Source organism: Rissa tridactyla, chromosome 5 (genome assembly GCF_028500815.1).
Source record: "Rissa tridactyla isolate bRisTri1 chromosome 5, bRisTri1.patW.cur.20221130, whole genome shotgun sequence".
Classification (NCBI taxonomy): domain Eukaryota; kingdom Metazoa; phylum Chordata; class Aves; order Charadriiformes; family Laridae; genus Rissa; species Rissa tridactyla.
The window spans coordinates 81746244-81766100 of NC_071470.1; the positions used below are offsets into that span (position 1 = coordinate 81746244).

General features: G+C 41.8%; 1 protein-coding gene across 3 annotated transcripts in view; it reads right to left on the reverse strand.

The window, feature by feature from the left end:
- BMP2K (BMP2 inducible kinase) overlaps positions 1-19643 on the reverse strand; it is a 58167-nt gene extending 38524 nt beyond the window's left edge. For all 3 annotated transcript variants that reach the window (XM_054202555.1, XM_054202556.1, XM_054202553.1), the window contains exon 1: positions 19179-19643. In XM_054202555.1, coding sequence (XP_054058530.1) covers positions 19179-19341 — 163 coding nt within the window. In that variant the 5' untranslated portion in view covers positions 19342-19643. The remainder of the gene's footprint in view (positions 1-19178) is intronic.
- Between the last annotated feature and the right edge of the window lie 214 nt (positions 19644-19857).

Consider the following 19857-nt stretch of genomic DNA (forward strand, 5'->3'; position numbering starts at 1 on the left):
GCATTAAAGAGAGAGACACGCATGAAAAGTCATGCGACTTTTCAGCATAGTCTGAAGACAGGTAGAACCTCTCCGCAATCACAGATGGTGCAAGCCATCAACTCTAAAGTAGTATTTTTATTGAAACCCATACTAAACATGCAGTTAGGAATTAAACATTTTCCCCACAACTAGTCCCATCAGGAGCATTCTTAGTCCAACAGTGGCATGAACTGCAAGCCATATACCTGAGCAGCTTCCATATACTCCCAGCTTCCTAGTGTGAAGAGTTTTCTTTTCTCTTGCCATTAGAAAACAATCACACAGACAGGAATTATATACAGAAGCAAGTCAAAGAGCCCACACTGAAAGCACGTCCAAATGCTCAGGCAAAGCAAAGGGAAAAACAACCCTACTGTTTCCTCTCTCTTGTGTTTGTCTTCTCTACTGCTCAAGGCCTCCTGCAGACGACATGAGCGTCACCGCAGGGTTCACACGCACGGCTTTCCCACAGCTTCAGGAAACCTGCCTCACAGAAGAGCTCATGTCAATCCATGCCCTCCTTAATTGACTGCTCTCTGATGCAAAGCCAACTATTACCATGGGAACTTTCAACTAGTGCAAAAACTCAGGTATACAATCAGGACAGAAATATGTAAATTAACTGCTCTGATAATCAGGGAGCCGACTGAAATGCTTGTGTTCCGTGTTTCCTGATACAATCCGCAAGCCACATTATTACGTATAATGCACCTCATTTGATACACATCTCGTGCTTGGACAAATGTGCACATAATAATTTACAATTGAAGAAGTTAAGTTTTATTAGGAAATTTTCTTCAAGATTAATATCTATTATTTTTTAATTTAATTGCTTATTAAAGCAATGAGATACTATGCTGTCAAAACTGAGTTACTGCCAATTTTAATACAACAGCCTAAGTTCTGCAAAATTATTATACTTAACCTAGCTTACATTGGGCCTTCCCAAAACATTACTGGGACAACCTGCTCTAAAGTTACTCAAGTTCTAATGCCAAACTCCAGACGGAGCTGAAATGATCCTATAGGGCTCTCCTGTCACCAGCCTGGGGAATTAAGTTAGAAGTGATGAGCAGACCTTCGTTAGTGGAAGATGATATTTTTGTACTATCCTCTCAATAAAAAGAGGCTTCTTTTTTAAGCACCAGTACTTGACCTAAAATATAAAGCAACACTCAGGCAAAGCACAAAAATGTAACCATTAGAAGACAAAAATCACTTCTTGTCTTTTTAACCAATTTTATATTTTATAGAGAATTTTAATTCTCCATGACTTGCAGAACAACAACAAAATGCCAGATTTCAAGCTTCCCTGACAATTGTTTTTATGGAACCAGAGCAGACATGACTGGGTGAAAACAGTAAGGAGAAAGTAGGGTGGGGGTGGAAATATATATATATATATATATATATAAAAATAAAAATACTCAGACAACTTCTCTTCTTACCATTAGGTGGCAATATTAACCAATACTTGGAGCCTGAATGAGCCATACAGACCTATTGCACATTTTGCCAAGGAGTAGATATGTGACTTCGAATGTTTTTCCATTAGTAATAATCACTGCTATAAAAGTCCTTTCATCAACGAGCCAAGTGGCAAAACTCCACACAAAACTTTAATACCTACATTAATATTTACAGGAAAATTAATAGCCACCAGCGTTCTGGGAATCTTTATCCAGCCAAACCGTGAACCATGAAAATTTAAAACCTTTTAAGTAATTTCTGATGCTAAACTTATCACTGAATGCACCGAAGCAAGCAATAATCAGTGCTGTAAACATTCATGAAAACTCTCAGGGGGCAAAGAAGGTAGGTACATACGTGGCCTTGTCCTATACAGGGTCCCTTCCAACCTAGGCAGTTCTACGATTCTATAAACACAACCAGAAATAATGAGCAGTTGCTTTGCCCAGAGACTCAAGATTGCAGACTGAACAGAACTACACTTCCAACGTCCGTCAGCACAGGAGCTGCTATTTCACCAACAATTTCAAAAGCCGAAAAAATTTCCTATTATGTCATAGAGAGAAGAAAGAAAATACACTCAGTTTTCCATAACACAATGCATCCAAAAAAGCTTAAAACATAACTGCCTTAAGTTATGGCACTTAAAAAGGTGCCAAAGAAGTTCCAGATGTTAAGCCACCATCTTCTCAACACACTTCCGTTCCATCACGACAATTCTGGTCACCTTCTTAAATTCCTGATATAGTCAAGTCACAAGTTTGCTTTGCTTGCGCACGCAGCTTTTGCTTTACCTATTAAATAGTCTTTACCTCAACGCATGAGTTCTCTCTTTTGCCCTTTTGATTCTCTCCCCCTTCCCACCAGGGGGGAGCGACCGAGTGGATGCGTGGGGCTCAGTTGCCATCTGGGGTTAAACCACAAAAGCCTTGTGGGAGCTGAATCTCTTAGTCTTTTAGTTCCATCAAACTCATCCAAGACTTAAATACTCAAAAGTTACACGACAGTCACATTGCACAAATCACTTCTCCTTGAAATACTTGCTAAAAAGCCTTTCTATAGCATCTACAGTTAGTTAAGTCAGAAGATTCTCAGCAGAGAAGTTTTGACATAGAAACTCATTACAAAGCTCAGCAAGTAGAAATTCACACCTCTTTCTTACCTTGAACAGTCATTTCTTTCATCTTTGCCATCCATTTTTGGGATCTTATTAACAAGCTAACTAGCAATGTTTGGGGTTTGTGTGTGGTTTTTGGTATTTTTTAAGCAAAAATTTTACAACAGCCACATTTTATAGTCTGGTTTTTTTTCCCTATGCATATTTAAGGTCAACCTTGAAAAATTTCACATGCCTCAACGTTCTGTTTATGCTTTACCATGTTACATTCCTGAAACTCCAACAAGGAAACAGCATAGCTATTAGAATTAAAAATATCCTATTTGCTTACTCAGGTAGAACAAAATAAGGCTGAAGAATCTTCCAGTACCTTCATCATCTTTCAGACTGCTGCCAACCATTTTGTGAAGGCAGACTGCAATAACATCAACAAAAATATTCTCAACAAGTTACACATATTTTAGCTATATAAACAGTAAGATCTTTTAACATACCATTAAAACACACAGAAGCACCGAATGTTCCTCCAACTGGTGAGCTACTCGACTGTATACTCAAATCCAGACAAACAGAACAGAACTTCATGTGCAGGATTTTATCCTTATAGGAATATGCAGTAACCACTACCCACACCCGTAAATGCTGAATCAGGAACAGTAGTTACTGCAGTCTCTCAGAACAGCATTCCAGGTACCGGGAAGGTACCACACATCCACTGTCCCACCACCCCGGCCATACGTCTGCCGGCCATAGCCCTAATCCCTGCGCATGCTCACTGACCAGAAAGCACTGTGAAGAGGCCATCCTGGTGAATCACGGCAATATGAAATTACACTAATCATATATATCCAAATTTTTATATATATGGTCATGTGTGTACACACATTTGTATATTTTTAGTAAAGCATATTCCACGAGTCTCAGTCATGAACAGAAGGCTCTGAGACACAGCTCCATCCGGAAGAGCAGATGACAGATGTTGCCTGCAAGTTCAAGAGCTCAGCATGCCCAAAAGCAAGAGGAGAAATAGTTCCCTACTTTTAAAATGATCCATTTCTACACACATGCATTTTGGAGTTTAATATTTCTCCACTTGAAGCGTGCAGACAATGCATTCCAAGGGACATACCATTGTTCCTTTTCCCACTGCCCACACAAATTCCCACTGTGTGACAATCTGAATATCAGGGCTAGTTAAGGCAAGAAGCACTGCTTTCTTCAAACCAGCGTCTGCTCCTGAGGCAGCGCTGTGAAAAAAGCAGCTGTGACCCACATACCACCAGTGCACCCATAAAAAGCAGGTCTGCTATGCGCACCTCTACCTGCCAACGGCACTGTTAGCCCTCCTGATGAGCAGGCAGTCTCACTTTTTACTTCTTCTAGCTGCAGCTGCAGTCCAACTTTGCAAAAAGCTTTGACATAAGCACCTGAGACTACCTGGGGCATCCAAGACACTTCAAGTTACTATGGAGTTCTGGTAAAGATGAATTAAGGTCTGCTATAGATTTCTGTGAAAAGTTTTCTCATTTATTAGCACCCGTGCACCAGACATGCCCAAGTGCCAAACAGAGGAAAAAAAAGTTATTAGTCTAGTGTTCTCACTGGGAAAGGGAGAAGCAGTTACGTTGCAAATACAAGTGCCAAATGCACCAATCACTTGATTTTTTTTTTAGCCATTTAAAAATAATTAGAACAACTGACACAGTGTGCAGTCATAACCAAAACCCAGATGCCAGTGACGCAAATAGGTACTAGTATTTTTATCATGAAGCAGTAATAAAGCTTTCACCCCAGCAAACTTCACATACTTAAGAGACTTCAACATGTCAGCTATGCTTTCTCTTAACACCAAAGATCCCGAAAGCTTGCTACAGTGCAAATTTAAGTGCCGCACAACCTGCAACAGGAAGCTGCTCAGAAATCACAGGAAATCCCCTCACATCAAGACAGGCAATAATAAGACAGATGAGTGGGTGGAACACAGAGGAACAAAAAGAAAAAAAAAACCACAGTCCCAAATTCGCATCTTTTTCTTCTTTTAAATCCCAAGAAGTATTCCTATGGCACTCACCTCAACAATTTGTGGTAAAGTTACTATTCAAAGACCCTTAACAGGAACCTTTAACCATCACCTCTGACAATGCTGTCATTCCCTCCCGGCCCGTAAGGACTGGCAAGGAAGCCTGAAATAGTCAATAGATAGACATTTCAGCTGTTTGATTGAAGTTCTCCAAGTTTTGAAAATGCTATCCTCTGTAAAGCCTCTGCTCTCCTCCTATCAGGCAACATCCCTTTCTCTCATGGAAAAATTATCCAAGACAAATGAGACTAAGGCAAGCACATGTGTTTGTATGACAGCAACAAACTAAGATACCATTAATTGGCCTTTCAATAGGCACGCCTCCACAAAGTTCAGAGGATGGCATTTTTCTTGCTGCAGTTCGCAGTGTGACTTCTTTGCGACAACATCCCAGAGAGAAGCCCAGATCAAGATCTCCCATGCACCGGAAGACCTTCTGGAGACATCTATTCTGTCAACTCAGTATTAAACACATTTTAAAAATTATAATTTGATGACGTGATACAGACTTCTTGTTCTGTACGGAGCAAACCTGTTCTAGTCAGCTAGAGTCCTACAGCACTACGCTGGATTGTCAACTAAATCTACTACAGATATCTTCCAAATTTCAGTGCTAACGTTGTAGTTCCAGATTTAGGCAAATTTTGCCTGACAGCTGGCGATTGAGATGCTCAAGCTTTGAACTAGCCAACAGCAAAAGGAACAGAGCTGAGCATCCTGCATTGAAGACAATCCTGCTACTCACCCTGCGTGCTTCTCAGTATCCAGGTGACTTGCTATCCATAGTTGACTACTATAATGACAACACTGTGCCATCTTGTGTCTGCCTCAACTATTTTGCTTCTAGAGAAACAAAACCCCTCAATTTCCTAATGCAGATAAGTTTGCAAACTGTTTGAAGCAAACACAGCTACTGAAATAGACACGCTTGCAATTCCTGCATTATTCTCTGAAGTTTAAGATGAAACTGTATTGACTGAATAGCTGATTTAATGCATGCTCTAAAGAACAAAAAAAAAAAGCAAGCATTTGATACGCCCCCTAAGTAATAAATCTTAGGCACCCAAGACAAAACATTGTCTGTCTTAGGGTAAAACTGATCCCTTCCTTACTCCATACTCTTGTTAGAAGAAATATGAAAAACCTCTCTACATTTCAATTTGTCACAACCACTGTAATACTTGCATAATACTGCGTTATCACCTCCTCTTGCTATTCACTGAAGAAGGTCTAACACATCGACCTCTAAAACTGTATTTAACAGATGTATTCTATTTCAGTCAACAAATACTTCCCTTAATAAGGGAGCACAAAACATGTCTAATAGATCACCACCAGCTCAATTAATTGATTGCGAAGATCAAAATATTAACCTCTTTTTCTCTTACAGATTCCAAAACCACACTGTAACAGAAATTACTTGAGAGTATTGAACGGGTCCATTACGCATTCTAACAGAAACCAAAAGCAGGAAATTATGGTAAAATTTGACAACATGTCACAATGCACATGGGCTTCATTCACAAATTCAGCTCTTAAAGCTCTAGGGCTATGCTGTCATTCAGACACTTGCTACTTGATGTATTGAAAACAAAGGGTTTTTTTAAAAACAGAGGGAGGGGTACTGTAGGTTTTTCTAACAAAAAGAACAAGTGCTTTCTTCTCACAGAAACAGCGCGATTATTTATGTTTGAAGAGATTAATCCAGTCTGATCCCAGCATCCGTGGGGGCCAGGAAATGTTTCAGCACAAAGCTGAGTTGGAGTTATCTTATACAGCTTACTGTACAGAGACAGTACAACAATGTGTTTACAGGCACATCAGTAACAAAAGCAAAACAGCGTTCAGTTCAGCATCTTCTACTTCAGTGCTCACAAAACCACCTGCCAGCCTGGGAACAACACTGTCTTCCAACAACACAAGGATCTTCAAGGGATTTTCACTTTTGAGACGCACATTTGTAGAGGAAGAACGAGTTTGAAGAAAATAAATCGACTGGTTGCATAATTGTACTTCTTGCACATCCCAGCATACTTCAATAAACATGCTTCCTCTTTATGAAGCAGGTCAGCATTTTTGAAGCGTGTTTCCTCTGTACAAGCCTCCAAAGTTCTCAAGCATTGCTGCAGAGTTTCCCATCCACAGTGCATTACAATACTCAGAACTGCATCCCTTACTAACTCGGCATTTTTAGAACCAGTTTTGGAATTTAAAAAATAAAAAAACCAGAAGTTCAAGAAACACAATCCACGTTTCTGAAGCCAAGAAACACTTCTCTAGGGACAGCTGTTTGCAGGAGCAAGTAAGATTTTTCTCCAGGAGATAGAGCTTCACATCCTTGATGCTTCCCTTTCCAAACAGCAAGGTCCGAGAACAAACAGAAACCCCACAACAGTACCCTACCAACCAACCTGAACACGGTATTTTTTTTTTTGTCAAGGTCAAGACTGTTGACTAAACATTTACATAAGGGATTACGCTGTGTAATCTAGACCAGAACAGTTAATTCAATTCCCTTTCACTATGCCATTAAAACTCTCGTCTCTCAAACTTTAGCACGCTAGACATCACGTGTTGCTCGAGGTATAATCAAGGCGATGCCTGCAGGCAGGATGTGCTTCCTGCACAACTTTTCACAAGAAACCTTCTCAACTTGACCAAGACATTGGCAAGATGAGCATCTGCTAGCACAGCTTAAAAAAAAAAAAAGAAAAAAGCCAAACAAAATGACAACGTACACCAAAAAACCCTGAAACAGCAACTCTATCTTCAACACGTGGAAAAGGTCTTTTCCCCATCCCTCCCGAGTTTCTGTTTGTTCACTGAACTCGACTGTCTGTAGTTTACTCTGAACCGAAAACAGAGGAAGTTTGAAAAGTAGGACTACGACATTATCTGTGAATACAGAGTAGACAGGAAAATGAAGTTACTCATTCTACAACACTTAAGTCTATGATCAATAGAAGCCATGCATTCGATTCATTTTATAGATTGATTTCAAATGTCATTTGCTAAGCTTTAACACACACAACACTACTTAAAAAACCAAACTTGATTTGAACTCCAATATAATAAGCAAGTGTTAAAATTAAATACAGTTATAGAACGGTTAAATCAGTGGGTACAGATACATTACACACCTAATATGCAACCACTGCACCTTTTTTGGAACTAAACTCCATTTTCATACTAAACGCTTACCACCCAATTAAAAAAAGACAAATCACACAAGAGGTAATTAAAGAGAAGCTTTATTTGCTCTGTAGTATGTCTTTCATTTTCCTTGAAATCATTATTTTAACTGTGATTTAAATACGCAAGCATAAGAATCCAAAGCAGAGCAAGTCACAGAATGGATCTATAACCTCACACATGAATAACTCGCCCAGTGAATACCGCAAAGCTACCATGGCACACAAACAAGGCAAAGCATAAGGTTCCCAGCTTCAGCAAAACGGCTAGTTCTACAGCAGCTTGGAGAAGTGCCACCTTTCGTTGCAACAGAAACAAAAGAGTCACCAGGCCATGCAGAGATAAACCAAGCAATTCATAATGCTAAAAGCATTTCAGACTAAGGCAGATGTCACAGGAAGATTTTCTGGTTTGCGATTTCTCTAAGGCATCATACGCAGACTAAATTAGCAAAAGGAAATGGTTCTCTCTTCACTGCTAGAAAGAGCCTACATAGTCTCATCTCCACATTTGAATGTCATCACCAGTGAACTCATTGACCATTTTTTGTACATGAGCATGATCAAAACTGGATTAACTGGCTGGAATTAGTTAAGAATATCCAACATGAATATTTGAGGTGATCAGTATAAGGATTTTCTTTATCTCACCTCATCTTCTTCACTGTCTCTTTACTCTCTCTCATCTGCCCCGTGGGTCAGGGTAATCCCAAACACAAATACAGGCTGGGCAGAGAATGGATGAAAGTAATTTAGTAACTATCCAAAACAAAAAAGAAAAAATTGTTTAGCAACAATCTTTTCAAATAAAAGCACATTCAGCTTTTCAGCCTACAGGAACTGCAAAAGAAATTAAGAACACATCATATTAATTGCTGACTTTTAAAACTAGTTTTTGTTTTATAATAAAAGCAGCAAAATGCTGCAAGAATAACTCGTTAGAACTGATACTGAAAGATAAGGTGCACAGGCAGACATCACAGTCCAAACAACAAACAAAAAAAAAAAAGAGAGAAGTAAAACAAGGCAGTAAACAGAAAAAGGATTAAACCAAGAACTGGACCACAGAAGTACATATCTCTAGGAGACTTGCACGTTAAAGTTTCAAGGCACCACAGGAATAAATTCATCCATTAAACCAACTTGCAAGTTCGGAAGGAACCCCAACATATACATTATTCCAAACAAAAATTTCCTTAAGTCCTCGAATACCAGAACTCCTTTCATAGTTTTGTATATGGCAATGAAGGCACAGCATATTACAGAAACAATGAAGAAGAAACCATCACACGGCCAGGACGTTCCAAACTCTACCCATGTCTCTTGTACAGACTTGTTGCATGACTTGGGGCAAATCCCTTCATCTTGCTGTGTTTCTCCATCTGTAGGATAATGACTCGCCCTAAGGGGATGTGTTGTTCTTCAGATCAATACCCGCTTTGACATCTCTTGAAGAGCAAGACAACATATGCTGAGAGAATGTTCACTCTCACATGAGTCAGTATTCTTCAGTACTTTTAGCGTTTGCACTAGAAGCAGCAAGGTAAACCTAAGGCAAACCAAGGCCAAGAAGAGACTATCATAACCTTCATGGTGAGAACCCTGCAAGTTAGTTTCCAGCTCCAAACACGGACTTAATGTTTTATAACATCTGCTCCTTTGTTCTTGAGCAACATGAACACAGTAAAGAGTCTTTTGCAACACAAACCAAAAGCAATATTCCCTACTTAACTAAAACAGACCCCCAGGATCAAGTAATTTTTTTATTTCAAGTTGTTAACCTGTACTTTCTGTGCATTTTCCTCCTCCCTGCTTCTGTTCAGAGACCCAGTTTCACAACTGACCCCACCCATACCCAAGACATCCCACTGCTACTAGTAAAAACTAACTAACCTAGACAAGCATGAGCAAGGAACGCGTGAATCAGAGGAAAGGCAGGGAAAGGTTCCTACCTTCTTAACCGGTAGACTAACACTCAAGAGACTGAAATTCATTCCCTAGACAATCAAGAAAGCAGAAGACGAATTTACCTTCCTTCTTTGTCAGCAGCTAGACAACCATGAGGAGAAAAAACGGAACTTAGTCCTTCAAGGGAACAGGTGTTTCACATTCACGGGCTAACTTCTTAAGCTGGAGAGAACAATACAGGACAAGCCATCTCTACTGCAGACATCGACAGACTAGAGATGACGTGACTTGCTTCAGTGAACTGCTGCTTAGCATCACTGGGATCTGCAAATCAGCCTGGTGCTTTCCGCTTAAGGTATTAGAAATAGGCAAGTATTCCAAACATTCCAGGAAACAGCTGTTCACTCAGTATATTAATAGTATTACATATAAGTATTCTAAGCCAAACCTATACAAAACACACGATGAAAAAATTCCATTCCAAAACAGATTGTTGCAAAACTAACAATTTCTTCAGAAAAGGACAGCATCTCAAACAATCAAGTTACAATTAGGTGACAGACCACGTCTGTGTTCCTGGTTACTCCCAAATGCAGAATAAAATTTGTTTACCAGAATCACATCTGACACTCTTACATTCCGCATTTTGGCAGGCATAGAGCATTCATAGTGTCAGTTAACACAGCTCTGCTTACAAACAGCAACTCACTCGACTATGGTAACCTATTTATCTAGACTATTACACAGGCAAAAAATAGCCACAACAAGGAAAATATAGCCCAAGGTTAAGAAATTCAACAGTTTAGAGAATGAAGACTTAAAGAGAACACTGTGAACCAAAACAGAGACAAGCAGCACAACCTCAAACATTTCTCCTCTGCACCCAAGGAGAAATCTATTTAGCAAGAAGACATTCATCAAACAGCACGCGTATGCACATTTACAGCGAAAACAAACCAACATCTACAGCCAGAAAGATGTCTAAGTCCACACAGTTAACATGTGTATATTAAAGCATGCTCATTCTTCCCAGATGCGAAAGCAAAGTAAGCCTGTAATTACACTGCTCTGTAGAGACCGAGTCCCATCTCTGGCCTTAACTTCAGTTCTTCATGCGCAGAAGAACTGTACAAATACTTCCATATGGGTAACACTGTAGTTAATGACTGACAACTCTACTATTGTACTAACAACAGCCCAGAGAAATAAACACACTCTTCCCAGAATCACTGGTTTCTAGTTAGCACCTGTCTGAAAATGAATTCTACTTTTATTAGCTAAGAAAGTTTTTCTTTTCTACATTGACATGCAAAATAACTGAGATCTAATAAAAAAAAAAAATAAACTGTCAGGTGAACCAACAAGACACAAACACACACGAAATAAGATCCTGCAGAGCTTCCTTTAAAGCCAGGCCAAGTCTCTTTCACAGACAAAGCTAATATATCCTCTGTTATTACATGCTGCCTTACTTTACCCTTTGGTAAAGTGTAAAGGGTGAGGGTGTCCAGGAGTTTCATAGCAAAAACACCTGCATGCGCGCATCCCCTTGTATGACTACTGTAACATTAGCATACTTCATCAAAACACACCCGCAAGAAAAAAAAGTAGATGGCACATACATGCATACATTTGTTACATCTGCCTTTCATTAAAATTTGGCAAAGGGAAGATGGCTTGAGTTTGTGCATCATAACAACATGATACTGCTACAAATCAAATTGCTTCTCCTATATAATCATCCAACTCTTGGCCACTATCCCCAAGAAATTAAATCAGCATTACTAGATTCCAAAGTACTTGCTTCAGTATTTAACTACTTCTGGGCACATGGAAGTTAAATTGATAGCATTCTTGAAAAAGAACGGAACGATTAGTGCAGTTAACAGAGGCATAATATACACGTTCACATACCTTGCGATGCAGAAAGGGGCATCCTTGAGGGATGCAAAGGCTCCTAGCTTGACAATCAAAGAGCATTAGACCCTGTGTCCGTAGGAGCAAACTTGGTCTTAGCTGAACAACAGACACCTCTGCCAGCCTACAGATGTTTCCTAACCTGGTCATTTCTCCATCATTTTAAGAGGCACACATAGCTCTGGAGAGTACAGTGACAAGGACTATTCTCCCAAAGTACCAACAAAGTTCAGTCAGAACACTAGTTATCTGACTAACAGAACTGAAGTTAAAGCATTCATTTTGTGTGCTATGTTACACGAAAAGCTATTTTTACCTGTATATTGATGTAAGACTAGGATCAAATGCAAATACCCAAACTACTTCCTGGTTTGCTTTCTTTTTCATTACACAGAACACAGCTACGTCCTATAACAGCCAAAGCAATGCTCTTGTTTCAAGATGTTAGCTGCCTTCATTAGGCTTGAAAAGCCTCAAGATCAGTCCCCAGCACTACAACACATTACCCAGAGATCAAAACTCAGTTCAGCATCTCGCCACCTGCCACTCTGAAGCTACGCTTGAGGTAAGGCAGGCGTGCCTATTCTTGGGGCTGCCTGAGAGCTGTGCGCAAATTGCTGTGCTCTTAGCCAAAACGAGAATCACAAAGTTTCAAGTTCTCACGCTGTTTTTTTCTCCCTTTATCTTTTAAACTTGAACAAACCATTTCTGCTACTCAAATATTATCAAAGCAAAACCGTTTGAGACCCATTAAGAGGCATGACCTTTACAGTCATGTGTGAATGCAGATTCATTTATATTACACTCTGAGAAAAAAAAAAAAAAAAAAAAAATCAACATGACCAGTCCCAACTCCAATTCCACAAGTTAGCTTTCCAGACAGCCATCCAGCTCGTAATCCATCCGAACAACTGAACTATATTCCCGCTGAAAATAAAACAGCAAATACTGCAAGGAGCGGAAAGTCACATGCTACATAACCACTCAACTAACGAAGAAAACCAATAATGAGCATGTCAACTTGCCGTGTATGAAGAGACTGCCATGCCACGAAGTCATGGCAGAGGTGACCCTGCATCACCTGTATTCATAACACCTGCCACTGTACAACCAGAATCCCCGAGTTCAAAAGTCAGGCCACACCACATTTAAGCGCTTTGAAGGAGTAAAGTTAACAGATCCATTACAATGGCAATGCCTCCTATGTGCCTCTTCAGAAAAAAGCTCAACAAACAAGCCACATCTTCACAAGAGGGAAAGCAGCGTATACTGTACAGCAGCACGCTTAACGATTTATAGCGGCTGCTAGAGTTGCAAATCCCCAAGAAAACTTACTTTAAAGGCCCAAAAAATCAGGGTATGAAAGGTTAATTGAAATAAGGCTCAATAAAGCATCCTAGAAGGCCAAGAAGAATCTTATGCCCATCAGAAAGTTCATCTATTTGAATTACTAATTGAACTACTACCGCTAAAACACATAAGGCAAAAAAAAAACCAAACACAAACAAACAACAAAACCAAAACCACAGACCCCAAAAAATCTTTCAAGACTATCCTGATGTTAGGACTGATTTTGAAAAACTTAGCATGCCTTCTTTCTGAACAATAAGCAATTCAGCCATTACCACAGCTGCAATGTTGGTCAAACTTTAAGATTCCCCTTCTTCCCTTAGACAATTAATTGAATAAAAACCTCCAGGAAAACACACTTGCTCTATAAATTAAACAGCGTGACAATCTACAAACACACAGCACCAGATCTCACAAAACAGGCCTTAGATTCCTTTCCATTAAGGTTCTAGTTTTCTTAGGCCTTGACTGGAACACTATGAAAATAAAAGACCAATTGAATAATGAATGTCATCAAGTACTTGCCGAGACTGCACGCTCAATTTAAGTAGGACGGTAGAGCTTGCAAGAAGCCGATTCCTTCACTAGTGTGTCAGTAATGACTCTAAGAGGTTGCAGTGTGAGACAGATTATAAAATAATGGAGAAAGAATTTCTAATTTTATAAAGGGAAGACTTGAGGTTTTCAACTGTCCACCCTCTTGAGAGGTCCTTCTCAAAAAAGTATGCTTAAACCATAACATTAAATAAATTAAGCAAACGTTCTGTGTTATACAAACATTAAATAATTAACTTAAAAGCAATCACCACCTGAGTGGCTTTTTCCCTGTCTCTGTAATCTGAAATGTAAGGTCACTTAGAATAACAACAGCTTCCTAAGATACAGCACCGGAAGGCCCAACACCACACATCTCCAAACTCACCATTTTATCAGCTAGAACAATTGAAAAAATACAGCATAACTGCTACCACAGAACTTTCTTCCATGTATACTAGGGCAAAGGAAATAGAGAAAGTCACAGCACAAGAGTAGTAATGTGTCAGGTTCAATCCCTCCTATACGAAGTTTGAGGACAACGAAAAGGGAAAGGGCAGCCTATTGCCTTTTCTAAACACAGTGACACTACCCACCACTATTTTACATCCAGTCTGGGAGCAAGCTGTACAGGATGTTACCCAGTTTCTTCCCTCTAAGTGTCTAACATCGCACCTCCACTTTCTTAAATAATGCACTTGGCTGGTAGGAGGGTTAAAATAGAAAAAACTGTACTGAATTAATGATAAGAGAGTTTTGCTTCCTCCCAATACAGTCAGCGTAGTCCTTCACAAAAACCCAAAGTTTTCAGGGGCAAGATCATCACCCTCTTGTGCTATATTCACAGCACACTAAGACATTCCTCATGTGTAACGGGTTAACATCTGTATCATAGGCAAACAGTAAGTATTGGATAATCCTGTGAAATCCAGTTCAGTAAAGCTCACCCACAGCCGGATTAGCTTTCCCAGTATGTGACAAAAAAACAAAACAACAGGGAAAAAAAGAAAACAACAAAACCTCATGCTTGTTTCTAGGATACTACTTCTTTTCCTTCAAGCTTCTTTGCTGAAGATGACTCCAAATCTAGCAGCACTGGCAGAATATATAAGTGTACAACTACCTGACAGCCACATCATGCTTTTATCATGAAGCAAGACTACCCCATTATAACATGCAAGCTCCAACCCCCTTAACTTTTCTGAGGAGTATAAACCCCAGATGATCTAAGCTTTACATTCAGTCACCTCTCTTCATTTTGTAGGGGACCAAAGTCCCGGCTCATTTTTCTGAAGCATTCCTAGCTTAATGAAGAAGAGGAGGTATGGATTTCTGCCTCTTTGGTGGAGCACTTCCAATGGGACCAACGGCTCTATAGGCTGTTCCCTTCAAGTGAGGTGGAAGGTCGGGATGGGGACAAACCGAGGAGACTACTGCCTGCCATGGAGTTACCCCATTTCTCTGTTGGGCTAAGTCTAATTAAGAAATCAGCAAGTGTCCAGATATGGTACCAATAGTCCTGGACAACAGAAGAACACCAGCCTGAAGAACCCCTTGAAACCATAGTACTTTAAGCACCTGATCAAAACATAAAGGACACGCGTACCACAGGAGGGGAAAAAACACTACATAGTTTTCTTTGTTGTGCTGGGGTTTCGGGGTATTTTTTGTTCAGTTGTTGGATTTTTTAGGTGTTGTGTTTTGTTTTTTTTTTTTTAAATAAGAAGCAACAGCATATGCCCCATGATTCCATTAACCAACTCTGGATAGGAAACAGTATGATGATCATCTTTCCACGCTCAAAAATGAGCTTACAAGCCAAGCCAGTGATGCTTGGGAGCGAAGCTTGAGAATCTACTGCGCATTTCATCTACAGTCTCCTTTTTTTGTTGATTCGTTGTTTGCTTGGGTTTTTTTAAAACATCCATAACTGTCTCTGCTTGCTTTATCTGCACTCATTAAAAACATACTCTCATATTAAATTTCAACACAACACTTTGCATGCCTACTTCTGTCTGGTCTGGTAACTTCAAACATGGAAAAGTCTTTGTTCATTTGGTTTAAACATCCTCAAGACCCATCAAGTGATCAAGACAACAGAGTATCTTCTAATGCCTACCCTTACAGTCTTCAGAAAAATTAAGTTTCACTGCGGTTCTTACACTTCAATAACTCCTTTCTGTTTAAGTCAACACAAACAATCAAGTAATATTATCCCCATGTCAACCCACAACTTTCTACCTCCTCCTTACATCAACCAAAAATTTTTAGGGAAGTTGCTGATTTTTACTTTCCTTTTCATTCCTCACAAAACTAACTGTTTTGCACTGACATCCGAGATGAATTTAAAAGGATGTTTCATACTTTGTCACATCCAGTTTGCTACAATTGCTGAACTAAAAAGTCTTTTTCTATATTGGAGTCACCATAACTAACTTCCCCGTGCACCATCTGTAACTTTGAAAAGACAGAATTCTCCATATTTTGGTCAGCTTTAGTTTTCAATCTTTAGCTGCATTGCACGTACTCTTGTTCAGCAAAAAGATAGAGAGAGAAGGCCTTCACTCTGCCTGTATCAGTCATTATCCCACATATTTCTACCATTCCCTCAAAATGGATAAGAACTCATTTTCTACATCAAACCTCAACCCAAATTGATTGTTTCTTTCCCCACCTCTAAGAAATAAACCTTACGAACAAACACCTCCATCCAGCAACATCCTGACCATTGCGTTATGAAGGCTAAGATATCAGCAGGAGAGAGGTGTGTTTAAAACAAAAGAACCCCATCTAACAGCCTCCTAACTACAGCACTTCAACCTTTATACCTGCTTTACTATAAGAGGATGCAGCTCCTTTAGATAGCATTATATAGATTTCTCTAAAAGAACTAGAGTATAATGCTACATAATTTTGCCTTTAAAACACTGCAATAAAACAATACTGTCAAAGACTGCAGAAAAGCGCTCTATCACCTGTATCAGCATGGGAAGTCTACCACAGATTCATTTACTGCAGACTAACAAGGTGTTACCACTTGAGCCTTTCGGCATCACTACTGCCGCTCGTTGCTGTTACTGAGAGCCTAAGTCCTCTGCAAAACCTAGAGCCAGCTTCCTAAGATGCTAAATTTGGTAGGGGTGTATGGGGAGTGTGGTGTGTTCAAACAGTTTGAATCTGACAGATGTATAATGCTATTAATTCTAATAGCTAATAAAAAAGCTTATCCTTACACCACCGCTAACAGAACATTACATATCCATGCTGAAATAGGTTTCCGGTTAAGTTCATTACATTCATTAACTCACTAACAATGCTTCGTGTTACACAACCTAAAACTCTGATATGAGCCTCTTAAAGTAACTTGTAAATGCTATTTCATCAGCACTGACTAACAGGAACTACTCGACAAGCCTAAGACCCTCAGTAAAACTGGGTTTCAAAAAATTAAATGAGGAAATGCCTTATACAAAGGAACTAGGAGAAAAAAGAAGTCCATTCTCCCCCACTCCCCAAGCAGGAGGATTATTAAGCAAGGGATTTATAAAGTGTTAAGTATTAACAATAGATTGCAATATGATTAATGCAACATCAATAACATACCATTACTTATTATTAATTGTTACTAAGTCAAGGGAAAACTCAACTATCAAGAAGTAATTCCTAGATAAAAAGCAACTTACTCATTCCTAAACTATTGTGGTCAGCTCGGAGTACCGGCGTGCCAGCTGAACGCTTGGTCACAGTGACCCCACCACCAGTCACCACAGGGCACACATCTGCTCCCCACACACACGCTGTTAACCCAGTGCTTCCCGGCAACAGAGGCCTCATGCGAGTATGGTTCCCCCGGCTCCTCGCTTCTCTCCCGACCACCTCAACCACGTAGTTATGCCACCTGTTGTTTTCTTCTCCTCTCAGCCTTTTTGGGTCCTCCCTACCAAATAGCTCTGCTGTTGGCTTTGAAGACTTTTCCCAAGATGCCTCAGATTTACTGACTCTTATCAGCTCCAGTCCTAGGAATCCATATCTAAGAGACCACATAAAAGCTGTAGCAAACTTTCTATTTTAGCCTCAAAAGGAAGGAATCCAATTCACACAACACTGAACTGTTAAAATTTGGACTTCCCGCTGCCCCCAAGCCCTTAAGGGCTATGAGTTTGTTTCTGCAAGCTACAAAAAGAAGAAAAAAAACCCAGTGATCTACAGTGACTCTTAAAAGAGCACATTATGGGAAAACTTTTAATAATATGCTAAACTAAAACAAGCACCATGCAATTTTTCTCCTTTCCACTATGTATATGGGTTTTGTGTTACCTCCTCTATTTGTTCAGGAGCCTGTTTCCATAATTTTTTTTAAGAAGTCTCTATCCTGCAACCAGCCCTGCAGAGAAAGGGCCTTCTGTCAGACCACAATCACTTAGAAGGCGCCCTCAGCACGGACCACTCATATTTTAGGCAACCAGGTATGCAGTTGGCTGAGCCCTGACCTCATTTTCATAAGCCAAAGACAAAAATTGCATTCTAAATATTAAGTACCAATTCCACTACACTACTAAAACTTTTTCCAGATAGCAATGAGAATTTAAGTACCATCTATACATTTCTATTTTAAGTAGTAACAGTATCTGTATGCACTTCGTAAAACCGCATCCTAAATCTTCATCAAGAAATGCACATAAGCCATGAAAGTTTACTATCACATTTATGCATAAACTAGTCTAAGCAATACACAGACATTAAAGTGACAACGATAAATTATCTTACCCACAACATGCAAACCAGCGCGTTGTAGCACTGTGAAATTCAGTAACTAGAGTATACAGGACTAGCCCTGTGCTCAGTGCCCTAGGAAGTGATTTATACTTTACACTCGGCAACAGCAGATCAGAGAGTTGAACACTGCGCTGTTTCCTCCACACACACAGAGTAAAAGTCAAATATGGCTGTTTTCAGGGTGCCCCACGCCAGCCTTTATTAAAGTCGTACAACTACTGAAGTCTGACCAATTTTATGATAATCTGAATTCGGGCCACCCTCCTCTGAGAGTCAATGGAGATCCAACGACATCAGGCGTGAGTTCAGGACGAGAAGTGGCAGCCAGGAGCCTGCAGCAAGGGGAGGACAGGGGTTCTTCACGGCAGAAGTTCCTCGCACCGCAACTCCACTCGTGACCCTGCCACAAATCCACTGCATTCCAGCAAAGCATATCATGCTTTTTATTTTCTGGAGAGTTTTTGTGTTGCTGACAAAACCCACGAAAGGATTAAATGGCCCCATTCTGAGACGCCGGTTCCCGGCCACGCCGTCGCCAGCCCCAAGGGACCCGACCCAGCGACGCCCCCCCAGCCATCTCGTATCGCTCTAGTCGCGACAATACGTCAGGAAACTCTGTAAGCCACCCAAGGAGCCCCGGCCGACACACAAAAACCCCAGACCCCCTCCAGCCGGCTCACAGCGTCCCTCAGGGCCGGTAGAGCGGCGGGGCCCGTCCCGGCGCGGGGCAGCGGCCCCCCCCGGCCCCTGCCGCTCCCTCCGTCCCACCGGCACCGAGCGCGGCCCGGTGCGTGTGCCCCCCCCTCCCCGTTACCTTCCGCCAGCAGCTCCTCGGGGGTGACCTGGTAGCGCCCCACGGCCAACACCTTGCCCAAGGCGACGCCGCTCGCCCCGCCGCCCCCGCCGGCGGAGCCGACACCCGCCGTCCCGCCGCCGCCGCTCCCCTCGGACTTGGGCATCCGAGAAAACTTCTTCATGGCGAGGGGGGCCCCGCCGGGCCCGCCGGACGGGCGTCAGGCGGCTGCCCGGCCCCGCGCTGCGCCGGGCAGGGCGGCCGAAGAAAAAGCCGCCGGGCGAGCCTGAGGCGAGGGGCGGCCGTTGCCCAGAGGAGGGGGCTGCCCCGCTTCACATGCCGGCCGCAGCCCCCGCCCCGCGTCTCCTCACCCGCCACCACCGGCTCCCGACGCCGCTCCGGGAGGAGGAGAAGGAGGAGGCGGAGGAGGGGCGGGCACAGCCCCGCCACAGCCCCAGCGAGGCGGGCGGCGGCGGGAGGGGCCGCGGGGCCAGGGCGCATGCGCGGAACCCGCTCCCTCACACACGCGCCGGCCTCACCGTTACACGCCCCCCGCCCGCCGCCCGGCCGGAAGTGGGGTTGGGCGAGCACGTGGGCTCGGCGGCCGTTAGGGGCGGTGGCGGCCTCGCGCCCTCCCTGAGGGGGCGCGCGCGGCGGGCGGGAAGCCCGCGGCTTGATGGCGCCTCGCCGGGCCCGGGAG